We start from the raw sequence: 26,540 nt of genomic DNA on the forward strand, positions 1-26,540 counted from the left end.
CCACTGTTTTCATGACCGCTTTGGGAGGTTAGAGACACGGAGAAGTGATGTAGTCTTGCCATAGAAGTGAATAACTGCAGTAGCAAGGTAGAATGACTCCAGATACAGAAGTACATGCTCCATATTTCAGCTGCTCATGCTAAAAAGGAAAGAGGAGAATTTCCCTGCCCCCAAGTTTAGCTTGTGGGATTCTTCCCAGAAGTGTGGAGCAAGATTTTGCTGAAGACATAGTAGCTTTAATTCCCTTTTGATTTTTAAACAAGCTTCCATTTGGGACATTTGTTACCATGGGGGTCACTAGAAATTTTCTTAGTTCCTCTATCTTCCATTAATGGTATTCTCTGTTTCCCCCTTCAATAGCCAGGAGTTTTAACCATGTCTGCTAATGGGGGGGGGGGGGGGGGGGGGGGAGGAGAGAAGTTGAAGGCACTGCTGGAGCACTGAGCAGTGTGGTCTGGGTGGTGCTTGGCTGGGGGCAGGGGCGTAGCACAGTCTGGCAGTGCTACAGACTGGCTTCCTCCAGCCCCACCTCTTCCACCTAAGGCCCCATCCCTTCTGAAAGCAGGGAGCCACTCCCCTTTGCCCAGGGCCCTGACAATTCTGCCCCCCCCCCCCGCCGCCCACCCCGTCCCGGTTCTAACAGATCAATTTTCTAGGCCTGGAAATTGGCCAACACCCCTTAACACAAGGAAAAGCCAGTATGTTATTCTGCAAATAACAGAACACTGCACTACAGTGTGATGACCTGAACTATACCAGAGAGAAAGACAAAGAGAATCATAGAATCATAGAATAATAGGACTGGAAGGGACCTCGAGAGGTCATCGAGTCCAGCCCCCCGCCCTCAAGGCAGGATCAAGCTCCGTCTACACCATCCCTGACAGATGTCTATCTAACCTGTTCTTAAATATCTCCAGAGAGGGAGATTCCACCACCTCCCTTGGCAATTTATTCCAATATTTGACCACCCTGACAGTTAGGAATTTTTTCCTAATGTCCAATCTAAGAATGAGAACGAGAATGAGAACGAGAGCATGCATTCGAAAAGGAGCATGAGATACTGAACAGATTGGAGAACTTTTAGTAGCTGAAGATGAGCTCAATCTACCTGTTGGGATTTAAGGAAGATCTTGAAATGTGTACTCTGATTGGGCCCAGTCAACTTGGATTCCTCAGCACTAGGGCTTGCTCAATAGACCTGTCTGAATTTTTGAAGATATTAGTGACACAAAGATATTAGTGGCCAACTCCTGGATGCCAGCAGAGGCACAACGGCCTTTGAAATTATGCAAAAGCCGGTTGAAATCCTTGGCTGTTCTACCTGAGTAAGGACACAGGATATGGCCTCAGGGTAGCCTAGGCAAATGGGGTGCATGTGGCTGTGATATGCTTGGTCCCAAAACAGTCTGAACAGTGGCTTGGCAGTCCATAGGATCAATGAAAGGAGGAGTTAGTGCACGGGGATAAAAAAAAACCCCAAAAACTCATTAGTACAAAACTGGGCTTAATAGGGTGTGTCTAGACTACATGGCTCCATCGACAGAGCCATGTAAATTAGTTTATTCGGCATAGTCAGAGAAGCGGGGATTTAAATAATGCCTCCGCTATGTTTGACGAGGCATACCAGAGCAGTTGACAAAGGCTTCCCTTGTCGACCGCGCCGTCTCTAGACTGCCGTGCTGTGCCAGATCAGCTGATTGCCGGCACAGCGTGGCGACCATGTTTATTTTATAGACTCATAGACTTTAAGGTCAGAAGGGACCATTCTGATCATCTAGTCTGACCCCCTGCACAGTGCAGGCCACAGAATCTCCCCCACCCCTCCTAGAATAATCCTCTCACCTAGATCTCAGATATTGAAGCCTTCAAATACTTTGAAGACCCCAAGATGCAGAGAATCCTCCAGCTGTGATCTGTGCCCCATGCTACAGAGGAAGGCGAAAAACCTCCAGGGTCTCTGCCAATCTACCCTGGAGGAAAATTCCTCCCCGATCCCAAATATGGCGATCAGCTAAACCCTGAGCATGTGGGCAAGAGACACCAGCCAGACACCCAGAAAGTTCTCTATAGTAACTCCTATATATTTTAATGAAGCGGGGATTATTTAAATCCCCTCTTCTTTGACTATGCCGAATAAACTACTTTACATGGCTCCGTCGATGGAGCCATGTAGTCTAGACATAGCTATAATGTGGATCGTGTCAGTCTGTTCTGCCCTCACTAACTGCCCTGGGAGCTGTAGGAGGGCCGTGAGAACAGAGACCCCTGGCTCTAAACAGTACATTCCTTGCCCAGCAAGTACAACAGATATAGCATTCATCCGGGATGAGACCAAGGACATGCATTCCATACCTCATGTTATGAGTGAGTCTCAAATGCTGAATATAAACTGAAAAATTACTAAGGCGGGGGGGAAGAGTGAAAGCTGTTCAAAGGGAAGAAGGCTGTGAGGTAGCCTTATCTAGGGGCATTTTGGATACCACCCCTGATTTGATCTATTCAGATACATTTATAAAGAAAAAGTGTGTTCTGTGAAAGGAGACACAGAAATAAAGAGCAATCCCTGGAAGGGACGGTCTAGCCGCTGTATCTAGGAATGGGGAATAAGCTCCATATGCAAAGATTTTTTCCCCCTCCCTTCTGCACCTAGGGTGTGTCTAGACTACATGCCTCTGTCGTCAGAGGAATGTAGATTAGACACATAGGCAAAGGCAAATGAAGCCGCGATTTAAATGATCGCGGCTTCATTTACATTTACATGGCTGCCGTGCTGAGCCGACAAACAGCTGATCAGCTGTTTGTCCGCTCAGCGCGCTAGTCTGGACGCTCCCCTGGCGACATCAAAGCCCTTTGTCGGCAGCCCCGGTAAACCTCATCCCACGAGGAACAACGGGGCTGCCGACAAAGGGCTTTGATGTCGGCAGGGGAGCGTCCAGACTAGCGCTGAGCGGACAAACAGCTGATCAGCTGTTTGTCGGCTCAGCGCGGCAGCCATGTAAATTTAAATGAAGCCGCGATCGGTTAAATCGCGGCTTCATTTGCCTTTGCCTATTTGTCTAATCTACATGCCTCTGACGACAGAGGCATGTAGTCTAGACACCCCTTACAGTGGAAATATATGACACTCAGAAAATTGGGAATGGTACTGCAAGCCTTTCTCTGAGTTTTTATTTTAAAATGTTTTTCTCTGTCTTGTCAGGAAAATTTACTAGTCGCTTTAAGGTGTGTTTGAAATATTTTACTATGACAACAAGCAGCCAGGCTCATGTTTGAAGTAATAAGATTAAATCAAAGTGCAGAGACTAACAGCTCCCAATAGCTCTTACTGGAAATGGAAAGATTGTAGAGCACCTACCAGTCTGTAGGAATTAGGTGAAATTATGATAGCTGGCCAAAAACTAGAATTTTTGTTCCCTTAGAAAGAGCTGACATTTCAAATTTCAAAGTTACCTTTGAAATGAAAAATCTGAAGTTTTTTTTATTAAAAACAATCGAAACATTTTAATAATGTTGATAGATAGCAGGCATTAAAAATAATATATATTATTAGAAGCAAGAGGAAAACCCAGAACACACACTCAATGTGTTTGTGTATATGAGAGAGAGGCTACAACTACTCTGCAGCTCTTTTCTGGAATACCAGAGGTATTCTGGAAAAGCTATGCTGTGCCCAAGGAACGTGTCTGCTTTTCCAAAAAATATTTCTGAAAAGCGGATGCATTCTTTCACCATCCCTGTAAACGTTTTTGTACGAGGAAGAAGGGATATGCTAAAAAAGGAGGTTTTTCCAAAATTTGGCATTGTGCAGATGCACCAAATTTTGGAAAAGCCTCTTCCAAAAGAAAAGTGGAAAAAGATACGCAAATTGCAGTTCTCAATTTGCATATCTTTTTCTGAGTTTTCTTTGTCGTGTAGACACAGCCAGAGAAAGGGAGATAATAACAGAAAATATAAAAATGGCAGAAGTGGGAAATGACTTTTTTGTTTTAATTTTGATCAAAAAGGTTAGTAGCGACTGGCTGTCTAATATAGTGAATGTCATTGAAAATAAGATAGGATCGGAGGTTAAAATAGGAAAAGAATAAAATAAAAATAACTTAGACAAGTTGGATGTCTTCGAGTCCTCAGGATTCGATTAACGATATACTAAAAAACATCCTAACATAATCAAAGAGCTGAGATCTTTGAGCTGTTATGATTTATCTCTAAAAATTCATGGAAGATGGGTGAGATTCCAGAGGATTAGAAGATGCAAGTATAAAAAGGGGAATAAGGACAATCCAGAGAATTATAGAAAAGTCATGTTAACCTCAGTACCTGGAAAGGTAATGGAGCAGCAAATAATTAAGCAATCCACTTGCAAAATACCCAGAACAAATAGTTTCTAACCAACCTAATTGCTCTCATTGACCAGATAACAAGCCTTGTGGATAGGGGGAAAGCAGTAAATGTGGTATATCTTGACATTAGTAAGGCTTTTGATACTTCCTGAATGACAGTCTCATAAACAAACTGGCTAAATATAGCCGAGATGGAGCTACTATATGGTGGGTACATAGCTGGTTGGAAAACCATTTCCAGACAGTAGTTATCAGTGATTCATAGTCAAGCTGGGTGGACATATCAAGGGGGGTCCCACTGGGATCTATCCTGAGTCTTGTTCCGTTCAATATCTTCATCGATGATTTACATAATGGCATAGAGAGTACACTTACGAAGTTGGCAGATGATTCCAAGCTGGCAAACTTTGCAAGTGCTTTGGAGGCTAGGATTAAAATTTAAAGCGATCTGGACAAACTGGAGAAATAGTTTGAAGCAGATAGGAGGAAATGCAATAAGGACAAATGCAAAGCACGCCACATAGGAACAGTCAATTGTGCCTACCCAAAATGGGAAATGACTGCCTAGGAAGGAGTCCTGTGGAAAGGAATTGGGGGGATAAAGTAGATCACAAGCTAAATATGAGTCAACTGCATCATACTGCTGCAAAAATAAGTGATTATTCTGGGATGTATCAGTGGGGGGACTGTATGTAAGAGATGAGAACAAATTCTTTCACACTACTCCGTGCTGATTAGGCCTCAGCTGGAGTGTTGTGTAGGGTGACCCTATTGCCCTGTGCTGAAGACAGGACACCCGGCAAAATTACTCATATTCAAGCAAGTTCAACGGCAATCAATCATGCAAATATTCAAATGAACCTCAAGTTGACTGAGCCCTGTTCAAAAGAAATACCGCAGAGTTGGATGGTTTTTTATTTACCTCATCTATAAGGCTTTCGTATTCGCATGGGGAGTAGTGAGACACACACTCCCACATGCCTCTCTCACACGGGGCTGCGTGGCTGTGACCCAGCAATCCAGCCCATTCTGCCCAGTGCCCATGCCTCGCTGTGCCCCAGGACAGATGAGCCTCAATTGGTTCCCAAGGCAACATATGGGGCTGCGGGAGCATGTAAGTCACATGCCCCCCCTCGGCCCAGTATTCTGTCTGTTGACAGTGGCCAATGCCAAATGTCCCAGAGGGAATCATCATGTGATCCCTCTCCTGTCATCCATTTCCAAACAAACAGAGGCTAGGGACACCATTCCTACCCCTCCTGGCTAATAGCTGTTGATGGACCTAACCTCCATGAATCTATCTAGCTCTTTTTTAAACCTGTTAAAGTCCCAGCCTTCACCACATCCTCTGGCAAGGAGTTCCACAGGTTGACTATGCGCTAAATGAAGAAAAACTTCCTTTTGTTTGTTTTAAACCTGCTGCATATTAATTTCATTTGGTGACCCCTAGTTCTTATATTGTGGGAACAAGTAAACAACTTGTCCTTATTTACTTTCTCCATACCAGTCATGATTTTATAGACCTCTGACATATCCCCTCTTAGTCTTCTCTTTTCTAAGGAGCTTATCTGTAGCAAGGGAGGTTTAGGTTGGACATTAGGAAAAAATTCCTACCTGTCAGGGTGGTTAAACACTGGAATAAATTGCCTAGGATGGTTGTGCAATCTCCATCTCTGGAAATAATTAAGAGTAGGTTAGATAAATGTCTATCAGGGAGGGTCTAGACAGTACTGGGTCCTGCCATGAAGGCAGGGGACTGGACTCAATGACTTCTTGAGGTCCCTTCCAGTCCTAGTATTCTATGATTCTATGATTCTAAGATGAAAAGTCCAAGTCTTTTTAATCTCTCTTCATATGGGACCGATTCCAAATCCCCTCATCATTATTGTTACCCTTTTCTGAACCTTTTCCAATGCCAATATGTCTTTTTTCAGATGAGGTGACCTCATCTGTATTCAGTATTCACGAAATGCAAACATTTCGAAATAACAGATGGCTAATTCCGACTTCTGCAAGCCTCATTCTTCGAAGAATAATGCCTATTCTGAAATATCTATTTCGAGATAAGGCCTGTGTAAACGCTCCACTGACGCTATTTCAAAATAGCTCCTTACCCGGGTCATTCTAAGTTTTCCTCCTGGGGCTCTAACTCGAGATAGCACGTCTACATTAGGGAAGCCTGCCTCAGATTGATGTTGAGGCTTCCCTGAAGAGTAGATGTTCTCTTTCGAAATAAGCTATTTCGCAATAACTATTCCGGACAAGCTTATTCCGAAATAACTGAGCAGTGTAGACGTAGCCGAGGTGGGAATCAAAGCCTGAGCCCCCTCACGCTCCACCACCTGGGCTGGGCTGGAGGGAGGGGGCAAAACCCAGCCAATCTCACCAGCCACCCCCCTGTACAGGGGAAACAAAGCAGGTGTTCCCCAGGAAGGTTGCTTTAACCTGAGCCCTGCCGCCCCAGGCTGAACCTCTCGGGCCACAGACCTGGGCCCAAGCAAGTTTAAGCAGTAGTAACTGCTTTGGGGTCCTGCCCCACAGTTTGAGAACTGTGGTCTAGTTATTACTTGCCTTGAGAGCAGGAGGCTGGACTAGATGTCCTATTGCGGTCCCCTCCGGTCCTACACTTTCATGATTCTATATGTAACATCTACACATTCCTATATTCAATACCAATTTTAGTCCTCAGTCAAAATGATCCTAATCAAGACAATAGTGGAAATGAAATGAGTTGACATTAGTATCCACATGGAATGAGCAAGTCAAAACAATTATTTTCTAATTTTGCCCCCTAAAAATGTCACTGAAATTAACACGTCCCCATGACATGTTTTAATTTGGACAAAACGGCATTTTCCATGGTAGATTTTCTTCACAAAATGTTCCAGCCAGCTCTAACGATTATGTTATATGTCGAGTCTTTTTTCCACGGTAGCTTTCAACTGAGTGTTAGGGGTTTGGAGTGTATAAAAACAGAAGGGCTGTGTCTACACTGGCATGAATTTCCGGAAATGCTTAAAACAGAATAGTTTTCGTTATAAGTATTTCCGGAAAAAGAGCGTCTACATTGGCAGGCTGCTTTTCCGGAAAAGCCCTTTTTCCGGAAAAGCATCTGTGGCCAATGTAGACGCGCTTTTCCGGAAAAGAGCCCCGATTGTCATTTTCGTGATCAGGGCTTTTTTCCGGAAAAGACTCCTGGGCTTTCTACACTGGCCCTTTTCCAGAACAGTGTTCCGGAATAAGGACTTATGCCCGAGCGGGAGCAGCGTAGCTTTTCTGGAATAGAGGCTGATTTTGTACAGTAGAGCATCGTTGCTTTTCCGGAAATTCAAGGGGCCAGTGTAGACAGCTCGCAGCTTATTCCGGAAAAGCCGCTGATTTTCCGGAATAAGTGGCCCAGTGTAGACACAGCCAAGCATTTGTAAGCTTATTTGGAGAGAGGAAAGGAGGAGAAGGGTGAGAGGGAACCTACAAAAGGGTCCATTTGGTAAACTAGCAGGTCTCAGTATTCACGTTATATTTTTGGCAGCACCCACAATGCGCTAGGTGCTTCCAAATGAAAAAGGTAGGTAGCAAGGTTGCTAAGTAACTATGCCCTGTTCTGCAACTGACAGTTTATCCTGATGATGTAATGCTTACAACTGAATTTGCTTCATGGAGAACTTTGGAGTTGGAGTTTCAAAGTGACGGGTAAGCTCTCTGGCTTGTGTAGCTTCAGAAAAACAAACAAAAAACCCACCAACCAACCAACCAAACTTCAGCAAAGTCTGAAGGAAGAAACAAGCCAGACTAGGGATGGAGCTTAGACAGGGCTTTATCCGAGCTCTTCATTTCCATACCGAGTAGAGGCACAGAGGAGAAAAATGTTGTGCACCACTAGAAGGCAAGTCCGTCATGTTGCGGGGTGCAATCCAGGCTACTGAGGGGCTCGCTCCTCCAAGGGAGGCAGATTTTCAGAAATGTTGGTGGTGCCCCAAAATTCCCAGAGCCCACACCCCTCCCCCCACACCTGCCTTAGGCTCTTGGAGGGGGCTTGGGTGGGGGAGGGGTGCAGAGTATGCAATGAAGTTTGGGAGCTGAGGTCAGGCTCCGGGCTCGGGCACGGGCGTTGTAAGGAGTGAGGGGGTGCAGGCTCTGTGTGTGTGTGTGTGTGTGTGTGTGTGTGTGTGTGTGTGTGTGTGTGCAGTGAACCTGTGGAACTCCTTGCCAGAAGATGTGGTGAAGACTAGGACTTTAACTGGGTTCAAAAAAGAACTAGATAAATTCGTGGAAGTTAGATCCATCAATGACTATTAGCCAGGATGGGTAGGAATGGTGTCCCTAGCCTCTGTTTGTCAGAGGCTGGGAATGTATGACAGGATCAGGATCACTTGACGATTCCCTGTTTTGTTCACTCCCCCTGGGACATCTAGCACTGACCACTGTCAGCAGACAGGACACTGGGTTAGATGGACTTTTGGTCTGACCCAGTCTGGCCATTCTTATGTTCTTATGATGAAAAGAGAGACAGAGGTGGGGGTGAAATAAACTTCAGAGGAAAAGCTTGTTGGGCAAAGTGGTCTTTTCCTACCCAGTAATTTCTTATGTCCTTATAATTCATCCTTGACAGTTTATAAAAGCAGTTATATGGTTGCTTTCTGCTGTCACATGGGGAAATAATTCATTCTTTCAAGTTCATACATCATGTACTGGTACAGGGATTACATTATATAAGTTGAAATCTCCTCCCTTAACATAGCAGTTCATGAAAGAACCCGTTGCAGGCAGTGGTCATCCATCTCAGGGAAGATTCAGGTGCCACGAAACACAGAAGTGCTTGCTGGCCTGCAGGAAAAGCGGGTATTCTTTTCCTCTTGATAATAGTACTGTGAGAGATGCTATGTCTTTTGTTAGGTTTACAATATAATCTATGATGTCTTACTTACCAAGGAGTGAGGTTTTTGTGCATGTTCAGCACAAAAAATATGTAACTCCTGGATTTTTTTTCAACCTTATTTCAATCATATAACCTCTTGAATGGTTTTCCAACACAACAGGCTGGCAGGCAAGGTGGAAAAAGCAGAGAAGCTACAGGTAAATGTAACAGGTACATTTTTAAATTGCATATTGCTCACCCAAAGCCCATCAAAATGTAGCTATAAAATGAGAGACTGAAGTGGTTCCCGGAAAAAAAGGGAAGTTCAGGCTGGCTGAATTTTATTTCAAATATAGTTTGTGTTAAAGTGCTTTTATTACTTGACTAATGTATTTGAATGTTAATAGGGCCATCTGTATTCCAGATGTGATTTGGACATTACTGGATATCTATCAGTTAATCCTAGTACACTTATTTTACACGGTAAGGGCAAATTCTAATTTTATACTCCAATTAAGCTCCGGGGTCTTTCAGTAGATCTTTAGGTTTTAGAGACTTCAGAGATCAGAAATGTTTAGATGTGACATTTACTGGTCCAGCTCTTTGTCCACAATAAAGTTACGAACACGCAATGGAGGACTGTGTAAATATGTCTTGCACAAGCTCAAAGGGTACTTGCGTTGTGGTAAAAATTATCCCAGGGAGACTGTGGGCCAAACTCAAATTATGGAGCTCCGTCTGAAGAATGTAATGAAAGGAAGGCAAACCAATGATGGAAATAACTGAGGCTTACTGACAAATTACTATGATTAAAACCAATGCACACTGAAATCCAGAGATTTATGTACTGCTAATTGGAGTTATGTGTTTACAGCAAGGGAACATAACTCAAAATTAAGTCCTTCTAAATACATAGTGTCAAAAATATTTCTGGAATGCAGTCTAGGCTGTAGGCGATTTTTTTCCCCCAATAGTCCTCTCAGGAGCTAAAAACATCTGACATGTTTTATCATTCTAATTGCCCTCGCCTAGAACTCTGCCAATTTGTCAATACCCTTCTCGTAAGAGGATTTCCGTACACTGTGTGCAGTGCTCCAGGTGTGGCCCTACAATGCCATTATGACCTGTTTTGATTTGCGTTCTATTTCTCTATGAATACATCCATGGTTCCATTTGCTTTCTCCACTGCAGCCAGACGTTGCAGTGATGGTTTTAAGCTTCTGTCCATCATTATGCCAGAGCCTTTTCCTTAATAGCTTCAGGTAGGTGATCAAGTCTGACTTGGCTTAGGACTACAGCTAGCCACAGGGAAGTCACTGGAAAGAACCAGCACCCCCTTCGACTCCTAACTGAGCTATCCAGACCTTGAGTCTGGGCCCAGAGGAGTAAATAGGACTCTGTGTTCTCCTGAGCTGAGGGAGTGCGGTGGGGGATAGCGGCCTGCCAACAGAGCTGGGCAAAGGGGGAACGGCCCAGAGGCCGGGTGATTTAAAAGGACACGGGGCCCCCAACCACCACTTCTACAACAGGCAGGGCAGGGCTGAGGTAGGCTTCCAGTCTGCCCTTCCCACATGTTGCTCCCCAAAATGGCCAGCACCATCTCTGTGATCCTTCGGGGGGGATCTCTGTGCACTGTTTCTGTCCTGAATGCCGACACTGCAGCTCCCATTGGCTGGGAACCGTATCCAATGGGAGCTGAGGGAGTGATGTCTGCAGGCAGTAGCTCACAGAGACCTCCCTGTCCCCGCCTCCCGCCAGAAGCCACTGCCAGAGAAGTGTGCCAGTCACTTTTGGGAGCTGCCCAAGGTAAGTGTCGCACCTCCTCTTGCGCCCCAACATCCTATCCCAGCCCAGAGCCATTAGTTCCAGGACGAATTCTCAAAATCCCCTCTCCTGGGAGCTGTTCCTGAAGTTTATTTGGATACCTCAGCTAACAAGCCACCTGCTTGTTAAGTGCAGCAACCCAGCCATGAACTAGTCAGAGAGCACTTTCCTTTTTGCTATTCACAAGCAGAGCGAGAGACGGGAGGATCAGAAATCTCCGCAATGTCTGTTCTCAGACAATGACTAGAGCAATTGTTAGAATGGAGAGGTTAGAACACATGCTCACAAAGTGAGCCTCTTTGAACTCCCGGATGTCTCTACACCTTGACGTACATAGCTCCTAACCTATCTCCAGGACCTGTGCTGTGTTCTCATCCTCAGTATTGACTGGGAACAACCAGAGGACGGTGGGTGTAACTGCATCAGACATGGCATCCAGGGCAGACTGTCTTCTGGAGCTGGTACAGCCACCACTAATTCACCACTCGGGGTAGGTCCTCACTCTGCATACTGCCGGCCGCTCATAGCAATGTCCATGGCTATACACAGGGAAAAGATACATTCAAGTAACTACCTCTGCTCATCTGCAATTTAAAATGTTGTGTACTTTAGTGACTGCAGTAAAGGATAACAGAATCTACATGAAACTGCTTCCCTCTGCACAACATTTCACTGCTCTGTGCTTAAGGGAGCCTAGGCGTTCCCTGTTTCAATGTCAGGCTAACCCTTTAATAAGAATTCCAGATAACCATGGCCTCTAGGTAAGGCCACCGGAGTCTTGCAGTTCCCAAGCTGTATCGTCAGAAGAGCTTGTGTGCTAGTGATTTCAAAATGCCAGTTGAGGCATATTGAGAAGCAGCAGCGGCAGCATCAGCATTAGAAATACCCTGCAGAGGAAAAAGCCTTTGAAAGCATTAGGTGAGATTTCTTTCCCCACATCCGCAGTATACGCCGGCGGTGAAAATTCTACTAGGGCTTTGCTTCTAACCGCTATTGCTTTTCTGGTGAGCCTTCAGCTGTATTTGCTAACTGAAATGTACATGATGCAGCAGGTCTGTCAGTCTGAACTCAGGTTCTATTTGCGCCCCTTGGGGCACAGTAAATCTGTTTTGATGTGAACTCCACTGGATTCCAGAATTCACTTCAGGGAAGTTGGATAAGCCTGTCCACCGCATCAACCAGAAGGTAGACCACTAGAGCCAGCAGCAAGCTGTTTCCTAAACTCCTGTCTGTAATGGACAGGAGGAGTGCTGACCAGCACCCGGTGACTAAGGGGTTAAACTCAGGTAGCTAGCGAGGGTGTTAAAAAGGGACCTGGAGATCCGAGATAGAGTACTGAAATTTGAATTGAATATAGATACCTTGCCTGCTTTCTTTGTGTGGGAGAGTTAAACCAGGAGTTGAGACACATAGAATGGTTTAAACCCAGGCAGGACTACCATGCCTCCAAGGAATTCGGGGCATTGAAATGGACTGAACCAAAAACAGATTGTGAATAACTAAAGAGAAAAAAGTGAATCTAGTCGTGATCAGGGTATTTTTCTTCGTTCCGTGGTTTGGTTTGAACTGCTCTATGTAAATCTATGCCTCCCCTCCCCATTTACCATCTAAGAATTGTTGCTAGAGATTTTCTATGTTTGAATGTGTTTTCTTTAGTTGCTCTGTAACACCTAGCAACCAAGTGTGCTTTATCAAGTATATCTTTTGTTTTGTAATAAAAATCACTTTTTAAGGCGATGATTTGATTCTTGTGCCCTGGAAAGTACAGGAGGTCTGTCTGTCTGTGAGTGCCTGCATGCCTCAGACTAAGGCTATGTCTACATTGCACAGTTTTTTTCCGGAAAAACAGCTGTTTTTCCAAAAAAAACTTTTCTGATGTCCACACTGCAATCATGTTCTTTCAAAAAAAAAAAAAAAAATCGAAAGAACAAAGGGAGTTTTCCAACATTGGTAAACCTCTTTCTACAAGGAAGAAGCCTTTTTCCAAAAGAGTTCTTTCGGAAAAAGGTGTGTGGGGACAGGGAAAAGGGAGTTCTTTCGGAAGTAGAAGAAAGAGGAAAAAGCAAAGGTGCCTTGGTGGCTACTCCATCCATAGTAATCACAGCTTAAATTCGAGATAGCATCCATTCAGTGTGGACACCATCTTTTGAAAAAGCAGATAGCTTTTTCAATGTGCTTTCGCAGTGTGGACGCTCTCTTTCAGAAGAATTTTTTTGGAAGATCTCTTCCAGAAAAGCTTCTTCTGAAAGAAGCCTGCAGTCTATACGTAGCCTAAGAGGTCAGCTAAAAGAGGCAAAAGAGCTTGGAGTACCCCTGGGGGAGAATTTAAGTGTTCGCTCCTGGTTTTAGGGATAAAATCACTTGATGGTGGCAGCTACTCCCAGCAGAGTCAGTGAATTTATGACTTTGGGGGAGTGTTTGTAGTGGCAAGGTATACTAAAGTCTTTGCGGGCCCCTACCTTCTGCACTTGAAGTGCTAGAGTGGGGAACAGCCCTGACACTGTCTCTCACAGTCCACTGTCCATTCAGAAGGCCTAAAGAATATGTGAAGTGCTAAGGAAGCAGGCTAGAGAACAGGTGGCAAATGACATGTTCTTGGGCCAATGGGGGTCAATTTCTTAATGGTGCTACACAAAGGATTTACTGGAGGTTATTCTTGTCCTTCACGACATCATCTAGGAAGTCAGGGTCAGAGAACCTGCCCTATCGTGAGAGCATCAGGAAAGAGGAGCAGCCTGACTGAGCCAGATGGACTTCTTTCAAAGGGAGGGTTGTCGACTGGCTGTTGAGAAGAGATTTCCATTAGCATGACAGATCTGATGGCCCAGGTCTGTGACAGATTGCCCTATTCCACTAAGGTAGTATCAGTCTGGCAGACAGCAAATGAGGAGGAGTTGGACCCTGTTTTGCTGAAGGAAATTTTAGATTTATTGCATGGCCTTCAAATAATTACCTACAACATGGGCTCTTGACCGTTATGGTTAGTGAAAAACAGTAGAGAGATCTGGACTCCATTATCAAATTGCTAATGCCTCCCCTCTTTGAAGGCAACAGACCACCTACAAGAAATAATCGTTAGGTCTTTATAGAGGAAAAACCTCTTCCCATTGACATGGCCAATTTCTACCCTCTCTTGAATTTCCTCTTTTGGAGGACAGCAACCATAAGCTAATGAGCTATTATTGATCCTTGTCAGTGTGGATCCTGATTCGTTTAGAACATAGACCATATGGATATCTTTGGATGATGATCTTCCTCGTGATGGCCAGACGTGTTCCCAAATATCTGATTGGATCTGTCAACAGCCTTCGACACAGCTGGCCACAAAGCTTTGACATCTGTGAAGCCCGATGGGGTGGACAAAGTAGGCTTTGGAGCATGGCCACCCATTCCTTTGAGGGAGAACCAAAGGGTGGCTATAATAGCTAATTAGTCATCCTTAGGGTTCGGAAGTAAACAGAAGGAGTTCCATCTCATCACACATTCTGTTTAACATACAGGTAAGGCCACGGGGAGACAGTCAAATCTTTTGCACAGAAATCACCTCAGTGTCCTTAGATTTGAATCTCTTTTCCTTCAAACTCAGATCCTGCATTGCTTTCTCAGTGCTGGCCTGTGATAGGATCATTGATGAAAGCTGGGTTAAATTCCATCCAGGTTATGGAAGATTACGATTATGCTGTTAAGTACGGAGGAAAGGACCAGAGGCATTGATGAAGGCTGTGACTGCTTCCTCTTCGGAGCAGAGGCTGCTGCCATTGGTTCTCCATGGGGAACATTTACACGATGCAGATGTTTCATTTGCAAACATTAGAGTCCCAGGTGGGGTTAATGCAGGCCATTGAGTCATCTGGACCTTGTCACAGTTATCTATGCGTTGGTCATTTGCAGGGTGATTTACTGAAAGACAGTCCAATAGGAGATACCCCTGAACAACACTTAGAAGTCTCAGCCAGTGCAGAATATGGCTACTGGCTTATTAAGTCTGTCAACCTAACCTGAACCTATGTACATATATCCTGTGCGCCGCGCTTTGCCCTGGCCTTCCATCTCTGCCACTTGCAATTCAGATGTTCAGCTTATAAAGCCCTTCACCTCCGGATTTTGACAATCCGAGAACACTGTCCATCCTCTGCCTCTGTGTATCTGCTATGGTTGAAATGTTCTTGCTCTTTGTCATCAGACCCGATGGGTCTGGGGTGGGGTAAGTTCCCCCTTATAGTCTGTAAAAGTGGGTGGCTTTTAAGAAGCCATTCAAGAGTTGGGAAATTTTCATAGTGGAAAGAGGTTTCACCTTAAAAGGACACATCTAGTTTCTTAAGCACGAAGTGGCCAACTCGTTGGAAAAATTAACTACAACGGGGGGGAAAAAACATCCAAAAATTAGTGAACTTTGCATGAGTCTGGATGATCAACAGTCTGTTTCTTCTCTGAACACTATGGTAGCACCAAAAGGCCACAGACATCTTGGGTCCTATTGTGCTAAGCCTTGTATGGCCATATCCTACTAGACAGTCCTTGCTTCATTGAGCTTACAGTCTAGAACAATGTTTCTCAACCTTTTTTTTAAATAAAGTACCCCCTTTAATATATATATTTCACTAAGGTAATATCAGTCTAGCAGACAGCAAATGAGGGGAGTTGGACCCTGTTTTGCTGAAGGAAATTTAGATTTATTCCATGGCCTTCAAATAATTACCTGCAACATGGGCTCTTGTCCATTATGGTTAGTGAAAAACAGTAGAGAGATCTGGACTCCATTATCAAATTGCTAATGCCTCCCCTTTTTGAAGGCAACAGGCCACCTACAAGAAGCAGCGGTTAGTTTTATATATAAGTACCCCCTGTACCTACAGTTTTCAGACACACACATTTTTCTTCTACCATTGCAACACATTTGTTTAAACAACCTAATAGTAGCCGGGCAGGCAATGAAATTTTTGGGTGTAAAAAGTACAAAAATAATAAAGTGATGTACAACTTACAACAAAAATTCAGTTTTCTCCAAATTTTCTCTCTCACTCTCACACACACACACACACACACACACACACACACACACACACTGAAAGCAGCATCTGTTTAGTTTCTTCTTTATTCCACAGTACTTGACTTCAGATACCTCAGATGAAGGGGAAAAGCCAAGTGGCCATATCACTTAACCATTAATCAGGTTTCTATGTTACCATGGTATTAACTCCAAAGTATATTTCACAGGGGTGGAATATAAATTAACCAACACCTAGGCTATGTCTACACTCGCGGCTTCTTGCGCAAGTAATATGCAAATTAGGCTAAGCGTGGAATATTGCCGAGGCTCATTTGCATACCTAATGAGCCACCATTTTTTTCAGAAGAGGCTCTTGCACAAGAAGGAGCATTTACACTGCCCCTTCTTGTGCAAGAAAAACCCTCTTGCGCAACCTATTCCTGAAAAGTAATAGGCGTAACGGCATTTCTTAGGCTACGTCTTCACAGCTTCCCTCTTCTGCAAAAGCATATGCAAATGAAGCACGGGTTAGTATATTGCCATGCTTCATTTGCATAATTGTTTAGGAGCCGTTTTTGCGCAAGAGCCATTCTTCCTGAAAAAATAAGGAAGAACGGCTCTTGTGCAAGAGGGTTTTTTGGCGCAAAAAGGCGCTGTGCAGATGGCGCCTTTTTGCGCAAAAACCTCTTGCACAAAACCAGCTCCTAATTAATTATGCAAATGAATATGCTAATCCATGCTTCATTTGCATGGGCTTTTGCAGAAGAAGGAAGCTGTGTAGACGTAGCCTTACTGAATATGCACCAAACATAACAGCAGCAGCATAACAGATGATAAAGGCCAGGCCTGGAGCGGCAGGAGAAGGAGATGCAGTCCTTGGCCCCTGGTTATGGTGGGAAAGGTGACAGCGAGGAGGACGCTGATGGCTAACACCTCAGGCTTTTCAGCAAAGGATGGTGGGAGGGATGGAGGTACAGATGGACATTCTGTAGTGTCTCCGTCTTACTGAGCTGGGGCTGTGTGTATGACTGGGCTAAACATTTTAATAAACGATATACGTAAAAATAAGAGTTCTCACAGTGCGTGAGTGTTGCACCTATGTTCTTATGTCTAAACTTGATCTTGGGACAAGGATTTATGAGCCCTCAAAGTGATAGCTGGCGGTTCTTAAGTAATCTATATAATTTAATACATAATCTACAGACCAGGCAACAGTGAAGCCCATATAGATTTCTAACTGTCTATACATGGAGATGACTGTTGTGTTGCAGCTATGGCCAGAAAGCTGATTCCATACATTAGCATGGAATACTTTACCTGTCGTACATTCAGGAGCATATAACAAATTGCACATCAAATTGAAAGCAGGCCCGCTGATAAGAGGGTGGAAAGGGATAATTGCTCTAGGGCCTGGCAATTCAAAATGGCCTGGGGTTCCTGGTTACCAGAGGAGCACCATGAGGCATGCTGTGGGTGGCTCCGAGGGATAGCAGGGGGTTGGGGCTCCATGTGGTACGCTCCGGGTAGTACTGAGGGATGGACGCCCCTGAGAGACCTTGGAGTCACCTCCCTCCGCACCTTGCCCAGAGGCCTGGCAAACCTGTCATTCTCTCCTCATTGCAAACATGCCAATCACTTTCCTTCCACAGTTAATACTTCAGGTCATAAACCCTTTTAACAGGATATTACAACAGGTGCAGCACAAAACCATTATCATCTAAAGTACCGCACATGTTGTGTAGCCCGCAGATAGCGAATCGCTAACAAGGTTTTGCAGATGCTGGAGGGGATGGAGAGAGCAGACAAATCTGTAAGCTAAGGAACCTCCACCATGGGATTGATATAGATGTACCTTTCCCAGTCACATTTAGGGTACGTCTAGACTACATTCTTTTTTTGAAAGGAGATACGCAAATTTGGTGCTAATTTGCATATCTTCCGATCGCTTTTTTGAAAGCGTTTTTTTTAAAAGCAGTTTAGACATGGTTCTTTCGGAAAAAAAACTCTTTTCCTCAAAAATTGAGGTTTACAGGTTGTTTCGAAAAAAGGGCGTGTTTTTTCTGAATGAACCATGTCTAAACTGCTTTCGCTTTTGAAAAAAACACTTTCGAAAAAGGGATCAGAAAAAGATATGCAAATTAGCGCTGAATTCGCATATCTCCTTTCAAAAGTGAACGCTAGTCTAGATGTACCTTATGTCAGCATTCTGACTGAAGACCAGCAGGCTGCCTGGTGCAGCAAGCGCTTCCAAGGAAGGGCCAATGTTTTCATTTGATAGCATTTGGTTCAGGTTGGTCAAACTGATGATGACACAGAGCTCAATCCACGGGCAAAAGCAGACTACAAATAATCAGATACTGTAGGATGCTGACATCCTGTGAAAGAGATTCATTTTAAAGGAGGGGCAGTGATCACGAATGGTAAATGATTCTGTGTAAATTATTGTACAGGTTGGACCTTCCTGGTCTGGTCCGGCACCGTCGGGACCTGACCAGTCCCGAACGAGAGAATTTGCCCGACTAGGCGAGGTCTCCTGCCACCAGCCCCATCGCCCTCTGCTGGCAGGCTACCTCTGCCTTGCCTCACCCTCATCCCCTAATCCTGACTGGACTGCTTGCCCACTGAGCTATCCCTCCCCCCGTTGTGAGGAGACTCTGGCCCTGCGCTGCCGTGGGACACCAGCCTCAGCCCCACACTCCTGAGGGCTGCTGGGGGAGTCTGGCCCCCGCTTCACACTGTCCCATTGCCCCACCCTGGCTGGCTCTCCTGCCCTTGGGCTCCCAGAGCATCTGTGGTCCTGCTAGACCACAGATGTTGCCAGCCCAGAGGATGCTGTTTTTTGGAGGTACAACCTGTCGCTTCTTAAAGTAATAATTTGAACAATGTTCTTCTGAAAGCATGTTAATAGCGTATGACCTAACTGAGCCGGGTGTAAACAGGTCAGTTCTACTGATTTTGCCATTATTTCTGTCCGGGCTGGATTTGGTTCTCTATGCTTCTAAACATTTCCTCCAAAGTGACCAGGTGGAGAACTAGAGGAAAACAGTGATTTCAGAAGCTTGCTGGTGGCAATATAATAATTACTGAAAAGGAAATGGAAAGAAATCAGGAATGAAAGGGTACATCGTGCCGTCCTGCACTTTCATTCCTGTTCTTACTAACGCTCTTGTGAACATAGATTCACAGCATACTAAAAAGAAACGACTGAGCGACAGCGTTCGAGTATAATATTTGCTTTTTAATTTTATTCTTGGAAGAGGTGACCTGAAGTCCTCATTGAAGAAGGGGCCTATAACATAGGATCTGACAACCAAAAATGAATCAGAAGATAAAAGTTATGCAGCCATTGTGCTCTTATCTAATCCAGATATGGGCCCAACCTCCAATGTTTTGTGGTGTCTGGATCTAGATTTTTGTTTTGGCCCTTTCAAGCCTGTTTTATCTTTACATAACATGTGAATATTTTGTGTGGAGCCTGATCTGAATTTCCCAACATTTGGGATTGGCTTCCGTTCTTACTGTGAGAAGCCATCTTCTCTTCATTTTAGAACTCACGTTGTATCCGCAGTTTCTTACCTGTGACCTTTAACTGAATTGTTCTTCGTATTAGCTTGCCTTCGAACTTCAGTTCGCAAGTATAATTTCCTCCATCTTCTTCCTGGACTTCTGGTATTAAAAGAGTGTTTCCTTTCTGAATTATGATGCTTCTCCACATTTTTGGCTTACATTCCTGCACAGAAAAATCAGTTGCCTAAATTAGTCAGCTGATAGAGTAAAGCATGCGTGCCAATCTGACTAGACAAACACGTCACACAGATCTTGGTGGAAATACCTTTGCAAAACTGAGGTTTGATTAAACAAATTACTTTACTTTTCAGCATGGTTATCAGATATGGGATCGGATACTAATTCCAGATAGCATGGAGATTTAAATATTCATAGCTTGAAAAACTGGGGATTTATCTGAAGTCTTTTTTATTTACGTGTAAAAAGCTATAGTAAATAAGACTTGCTGTATTACATGGGGTGTGTTTAGACTAGGGAGTAGTTGACTATCTGATAAGCAAATGCTTATCAGAGAGTCAACACTCTAGAAGTCCCCCTCCCTTTGCTGTCTCTATCAGAAACAGGCAGCAAGGTGGCGGGGGAGGAGGGGAGAAGAAGAGGAGGTGCTTCAAAGGGGCAGCGCTGCATGGAGCCTGGGTCCCCAGCTGATCCCGGACTCCACGCGACACTGCCTCTTTGAAACGCTGCGGGGAGCATCGGGCCAGTGGAGGACTGCCCCGCTGGCCCAGTGCTCTCTACAGTGCTCTCACCTTCGAAGTGTGGCAACAGCCATGGGGCTGTTGCTACGCTTCAAAGGTGGAGGCGCCCTTATCGACGAATCGAATAGTCGATGCAAATTGCCAATTAGTCAATTAATCGAAATGTAACATCCCTAGTTTAGCCATCATTTACCCAGGGCCAAGTAGAAAAATTCTCCACTTTTTCCATCACAAACCATGGTTCTAGTGATAGATATATCTGTATTTTCCTAAATATATATCCTTGTGTGGGCATATAGCTCCATGAAATTTGGCTCCAGGATGAATCTTAACGCATGAGGGTTCAGTGCAGATGTACTTCAAAAGAACAAGAAAATCTGAAGAAAAAAATCCATGTGGCTGGTGCAGTTACAGTGACATGATCTAGGAGACAGGTGTCTGTGGGAGGGGGCAGAAAGGGCCACCTAGAGGAACAGGGAAGGGTACCGCATTGTGCAATTAAAGTTTGGACAGGGAACATGGGGGTGATGCACCTTCCGAGTGCTCCCACAAGTCACCTATGGACACGAGAGCTCATCCCAGGCCCTGACTTGTTGAAGGATGGTCTTGGGCAAGACACTTAATCGACCCTCTGCCTCAGTACCACACTAATTAATGGGGACAGTACTGCCTACCTCACGGGAAGGCTGGGAGGATATTATCTGTGAATGATTAGTCAGTATTTAGATACGACAGTGATATGGGCCAAGTAAGAACCTAGCAATGCTGCTTCAAATGCATAGTTTGCATTACAATGTGCCAGAGCTCTCATTTTTGCTAAACATTTGGAGGGACTCAGTGAGGACTGAAACTGGGTTTAAATACACTGTGCCTGACTTGCTACATTTTTTCCAAATAAAAATTAATGGCTTGAAAGGGGACGTTGAGCTTCACACCCTACTTCCTTTGAGGCGTTGATGACTTGTAGGTCCCACGGAATTCACCCCACTTGTCACTTGGCCAGACTGGGCCCTCCGTCAATATTTTTAATGTGTGGCCCTGGCAGGAAGGTTTGCAGCGGTCTAGTATTACAGAGTGATTCGGCAAACCCAAAGCATTGCAATGTCTGGTGCCTGATCTGCGTCGGGGCTGCTCTGAAGTATGGTATCATTCCAGGCAGCTAAAGCTGATAAGATGGAATGGTGTTGCTCATTTAATACACATTGGAATCATCGGTGCTAAAGTGTGGATGTAGACTGGTGTCTCTCTAGAGGTGCCTCAGGGTGAAATGTTGGTTCTTCTCTCGCTGATTTAATGTCCACTTGGATCAGTCTGCAAAAAGATGGGTTGTTTTTGTCCCCTGTGACTTCCCGTGTTGCCAGTCACTCAGTTCAGTTGCCATGGAGCACACACACGTGAGGGTGGGGGGAAAACATTGAGCCGCCTTTGTGTACTGCTAATTCTGGGCCTGAACCAGTCCCCCAGAGTAGGTTAGGGCAGCCTTGGGGCTACTTTAACTTCTGTAATTCACTAATGCACCTACAGAGCTAATACCCCACTTGGGGATTACCGGGAAGCAGTAAAATCCAGGCCACACCCTCCTTCCTGGGTCATGAGCTCCACACCACCTGGAAGGAGACGGAATTGAGTGGGAGCCATTATATCAGTTCTATGACGCTGGACAAACTCCCTGCTCTTTGTGGCTATCGATGCCAGCTTTAAGGCCTTCTGGGCCAGTGGTCTGGCAAAGAGTAGCCACAGCCCAGCTGAATGAAGCTGGGTTCTGTTTTGGCTCCAACATGGCCAGCAATAATCAAATGCAGTTAACAGCGAACAGTGTGGCTGTGCTCGTGTATCTGAGCCCATTGAGAAATCATGGAAGTTTCATGTTTTGAGAGTTCCAAATGCCTAAGAAAATGGAATCAATATACAAGTGACAAAGTGGGTTATGTAACTTCCAGCTCTGCCAACTCACACTAGATTCTGGAACCCTCTGCTTTTCATGTATGATGGGTAGCAAAGACTGAGGATCAAACGTTACTCTTTCCAGGACAGATCTTGTGCAGTTCGATTCTCCTATGCAAATTTTGCTCCTAGACAGAGCATGGCCCAATTCAAATTTTGCTCAGAGGGGAGTTGCCCAGGAATCAATTAAACTGAAAATTAAACTGAAATCCAGTCGTGCTCTTGGAATCTAGTTAATAGTTGATGATGTAGGAAATGAACAGAATTCACTGCCCTATCTGCATACACAGAATGTATCTGTGGAGCAAGAAAGTGCCATTTTTGCATAGATAGCTTTCTGAGTTACGTTCAATTTTAGCCCCATTTAAAGGTACTCCAAATTTGAACCTGCTCCAAAGAACAGGATCTAGTTTTATCTTGCTCTGATTAAAAATGACTACAATTCCCAGAATACACCTGGAACTGTATTTGAGTAGGTAATTCCTTTCCATTGCTCTAGAATACAGCAGTAAAAATCCCATATCTCATGATAGCTTCCATGAGAAGATTTTGTTTGAAAAACACCAACGTGATAAGACAAAACAAATCATGTTTCTCTGGTAGGATATAGTTTGACCTATAGAATGATCTAGATCAGGGCTATTCACCACTTGGCTCGCGGGTGGGCTCCTTTGACCATGGTCTCCACTGGGAACATGCTCCACAACAGCACATCAATATAATTATCTTCTGTTGATACGCCTTTTAGTAGTTAAATTCCTGGATTGTCATGGCTCATTAAAATGGTTGTCATATGGGTGGAAATTGGGTAACTATTGCATTTTTTTAATATCAGTGGAACTGACTTTAAATGAGGCCTGTGTGTTGTGTAGTGTTGCCTTAATCTTTCTATTCATGCCCGTCAATGTGAAAGAAGTTATTTGCATATATTTACATATATATTTACATGTATATGCAACCACACTTAAGTTGCTGCCCTCGGCATGTGCTGTATCATTATGGCCTTTGGGCTTTCCGAAGTTTAGTAGACTTGGTCTAGGTGGTGCTTCGTCCTGCCATGAGTACAGGGGACTGATGACCTCTTGAGGTTCCTTCCAGTCCTATGAGTCTATGATTATGCACTTCTAAGAAAGACGGTCATTTCTACTGTAGAAATATGTAGGTATCACTAAAAGTAGGCAGGTAGGTAAGTAGAAGAAACTATGCTTGTATCTCATGGTTGTCTATTCAGAATCGTGCCAAGTGGAGAGGTTTGTAACATTCACTTGTTAATTTATTTAGTACTGTTTACCTCCTTATCCACTTCAACACATTTTCTATTTTTAAATGATTGACAATTTCCCCAAATTTTAGCTAAATTTACATTCGTTTTCCATCGACTACCCAGCATTTCTAACTCTGAACAGGAAGTTCTGGTTATTAGTCTGCCTTCATTCTTCATATGGATTGGCTCACTGCATAGGACTGACACACAAGAAGAAAGGTGAAAAGGAGGGATCACTAAAATGCGCATTTTAAACAAAAAAAATCCCACCTACCCTACAAAAAGTACTCTTCATATTGTGGAGGAAATTATAAACTAGATCTCGCTGTCAGAGAGATGTTAACTCCTTTTAATAATCAGTCCCCAAGCGTACGATTATTTCTTATTTAACCAGGTCATAGACTTTTTCTGGATTTTTTTTTCACTAGTGTTAGTCTCAGTGGGGTAGTTTTAATTCTTCTCTTTATTTGCACATTTCTCCCATGAGTCTGTCGCCCAGAGTCACTGGAATATCTACACTGTTCATTATGGTGCTTCTCTCTTCTTCCTTGAAATTTTTAAGCAGCAGCACCTCAACAACTCTATTTTTTGCAGACTCTTATAACTACTACCTGTCCTTCACCTGTCATTCTAATTGTTTTCATAGCTGTTTTTTCAACAAAGTCAGAGCAAGAAGGTGGGGGGTGGAGGCTGGGTTTTGGGTTCTTCTTTCTAGTTACATCTTTTTTTCTCTCTCTCTCCTCCGGTTTGTTTTTCCATGAGTGTCAATTTATTCTTAAGTCTTGTTCATTCAATCATGTCTTGACACCTGCATTTATCTAAAAAACCCTTAATTCATGTTGTCAAAACAGTTCTGTAGGCCTGACGGTGCTGTGGAAACAGTCACATCGGCATTAACAGCGTAACTCTTTAAAACAGGCTTTTTCGTTAGGATCATTTCTGCTAAAAATGAAACTTACCCCACATTAAGAATAATAGTTTTCTCAGACAGTCCTTTTCCTAGTGTGTGCGCGCGTGCGTGTGCAGAAACAGAGCTGTGCTTAATTCTCTCAAGGCCATGCTCAAATTGCATTAGGCTCTGTGCAGCTTGATACTATTAACGGACCCTATCCTGTAATCCAAGGATGGGCAAAGGCTTCTCAGTGGTCTGGATCCGGCCTGCCTAAGGCTTTGGCTGTGTCTAGACTACATGCCTCTGTCGGCAGAGGCATGTAGATTAGACACATAGGCAAAGGCAAATGAAGCCGCGATTTAAATGATCGCGGCTTCATTTACATTTACATGGCTGCCGCGCTGAGCCGACAAACAGCTGATCAGCTGTTTGTCGGCTCGCGCGCTAGTCTGGACGTTCCCCCTGTCGACATCAAAGCCCTTTGTCGGCAGCCCCGTTATTCCTCGTGGAATGAGGTTTACCGGGGCTGCCGACAAAGGGCTTTGATGTCGACAAGGGGAATGTCCAGACTAGCACGCGAGCCGACAAACAGCTGATCCGCTGTAAATGTAAATGAAGCCATGATCATTTAAATTGCGGCTTCATTTGCCTTTGCCAAAAAACAAATCTACATGCCTCTGCCGACAGAGGCATGTAGTTTAGACGTACCCTTTGATTCGGCCTGCGTGGCAGTTCCAGGCCCCACTCCCAGCGCGTTGCCTGGGAGACCGAGATGCGCGAGCCCTTTTCACTGCATTGCCTGGCAGCCGGGGGGAAGGCGCGAGCCCTATAAACAGAAGCAGTTAAAAGGGCTCCTGCATCTCCGGCTCCTAGGCAATGCGCTAGCAGCAAAGCCAAAAGCAGTGGGCCCTTTAAATAGCAGGAATTGAAAGGGCTTGCAGCTCCCGTCCCCCGCTAATGTGATGCCTGGAAGCCGCAGGGGTGGAGCTAGCCCTTTCAGATCCTGCTATTTAAAGGCTCCTCCCCTTCTGTCTGAGGCTCCTCCCCCTCCATCTGAGGCCCCGCCCCTTATGGGGCAGCCCGTGAGCACTTCAAAAATGGTTGAAGTGACCCTCATTCAAAAAGTACTGCCCACCTGTGCTGTCATCCCTCCAGGTATATGGCTCCTATTGAGGTCAACGAGAAGTCTGTTCGTGGCAAGTTTGTGGCATCGGATCTACTGTCTCACGGGAGACCAGTGGCCACAAGCCCCAATTCCTTGACCTTTAATGGGCAACAGTTCCTGGCAGGTTCTCTAATGAGCACAGGTTTATCTGGTGGACATGTATCCCGCTCTCCTTAAGCAAAGGGAAGAGGAAAAATCCTGGGAGGCCACCTTGGCTTGGTTTGGCTCTCTGAACAGTGGCTCCCTAGCTGTGGGTTGGAAGTGGGTCGCATCCCCATTGTAATGGGGGTCACCAGGGCTGGCTTACACTTGCTGAGTCTCAGGGTGGAAGCCCAAGCCCCACTTCCTGGGGCCAAAACCAGAGAGCTTCCGCCCCAGGGTGGCAATGCCCTGGTTATAACCCCTCTTCCGAGGGCTGAAGTGGGTGGGCTTCAAGTTTGGCCTCCCCCTCCCACAGTGGTGGGGCTTGGTCTTTGCCCCTCTCCTCCTGGGGGCCACGAGGTGTGGATGGGCTCAGGCTTCTGTCCCTCCTCCTGGGGTCAAGGGGTAATGTTTGCTGTGAGACGGGGGCTGCAATGGAATGACGTTAGAGAACCCCTGGGTTGTCATCGTTCTAGTGTGGAAAACAGCCACTGATGGAGGGGCAACAGGGACAGTTGCCCCGGGGTCCAATGGTTCAAAAGTGCGAGGGGCTCTGGCTGCCACTGACACTATCACCAAAGGAGTGGCAGCGGCGGGAGCCCCAGACCCATTAAATCATGGCTGGAGCACTGCACTGCATTCCCCAGGAGGCTCTGAGGGGCTGGAGGGGTGCATTCTAGGGGGTTGCCAAGAGCTGGTTGACACAGCCCTGCCCCTTCCATGAGCATGGTGCTGCCCTGCCACCCACTCCCTGGAAAGTACAGCCATAACTAGAGAGGCTGACAAACTATTCAGGACAGTGCCTACCTGGATCTAAAGCAGATTGACCGTACGTGTGTGGGTGTATACCCATACTGTGT

At 45.0% G+C, this 26,540-nt stretch overlaps 1 protein-coding gene across 1 annotated transcript in view; it reads right to left on the minus strand.

The window, feature by feature from the left end:
- IL1RAPL2 (interleukin 1 receptor accessory protein like 2) overlaps positions 1-26,540 on the minus strand; it is a 672,443-nt gene that overhangs the window by 271,647 nt on the left and 374,256 nt on the right. Inside the window, exon 5 of the mRNA XM_006127932.4 lies at positions 19,586-19,739. Within this exon, the coding sequence (XP_006127994.2) occupies positions 19,586-19,739 (154 nt within the window). The remainder of the gene's footprint in view (positions 1-19,585; positions 19,740-26,540) is intronic.

This window comes from Pelodiscus sinensis, chromosome 13, assembly GCF_049634645.1.
Source record: "Pelodiscus sinensis isolate JC-2024 chromosome 13, ASM4963464v1, whole genome shotgun sequence".
Taxonomy (NCBI): Eukaryota; Metazoa; Chordata; order Testudines; family Trionychidae; genus Pelodiscus; species Pelodiscus sinensis.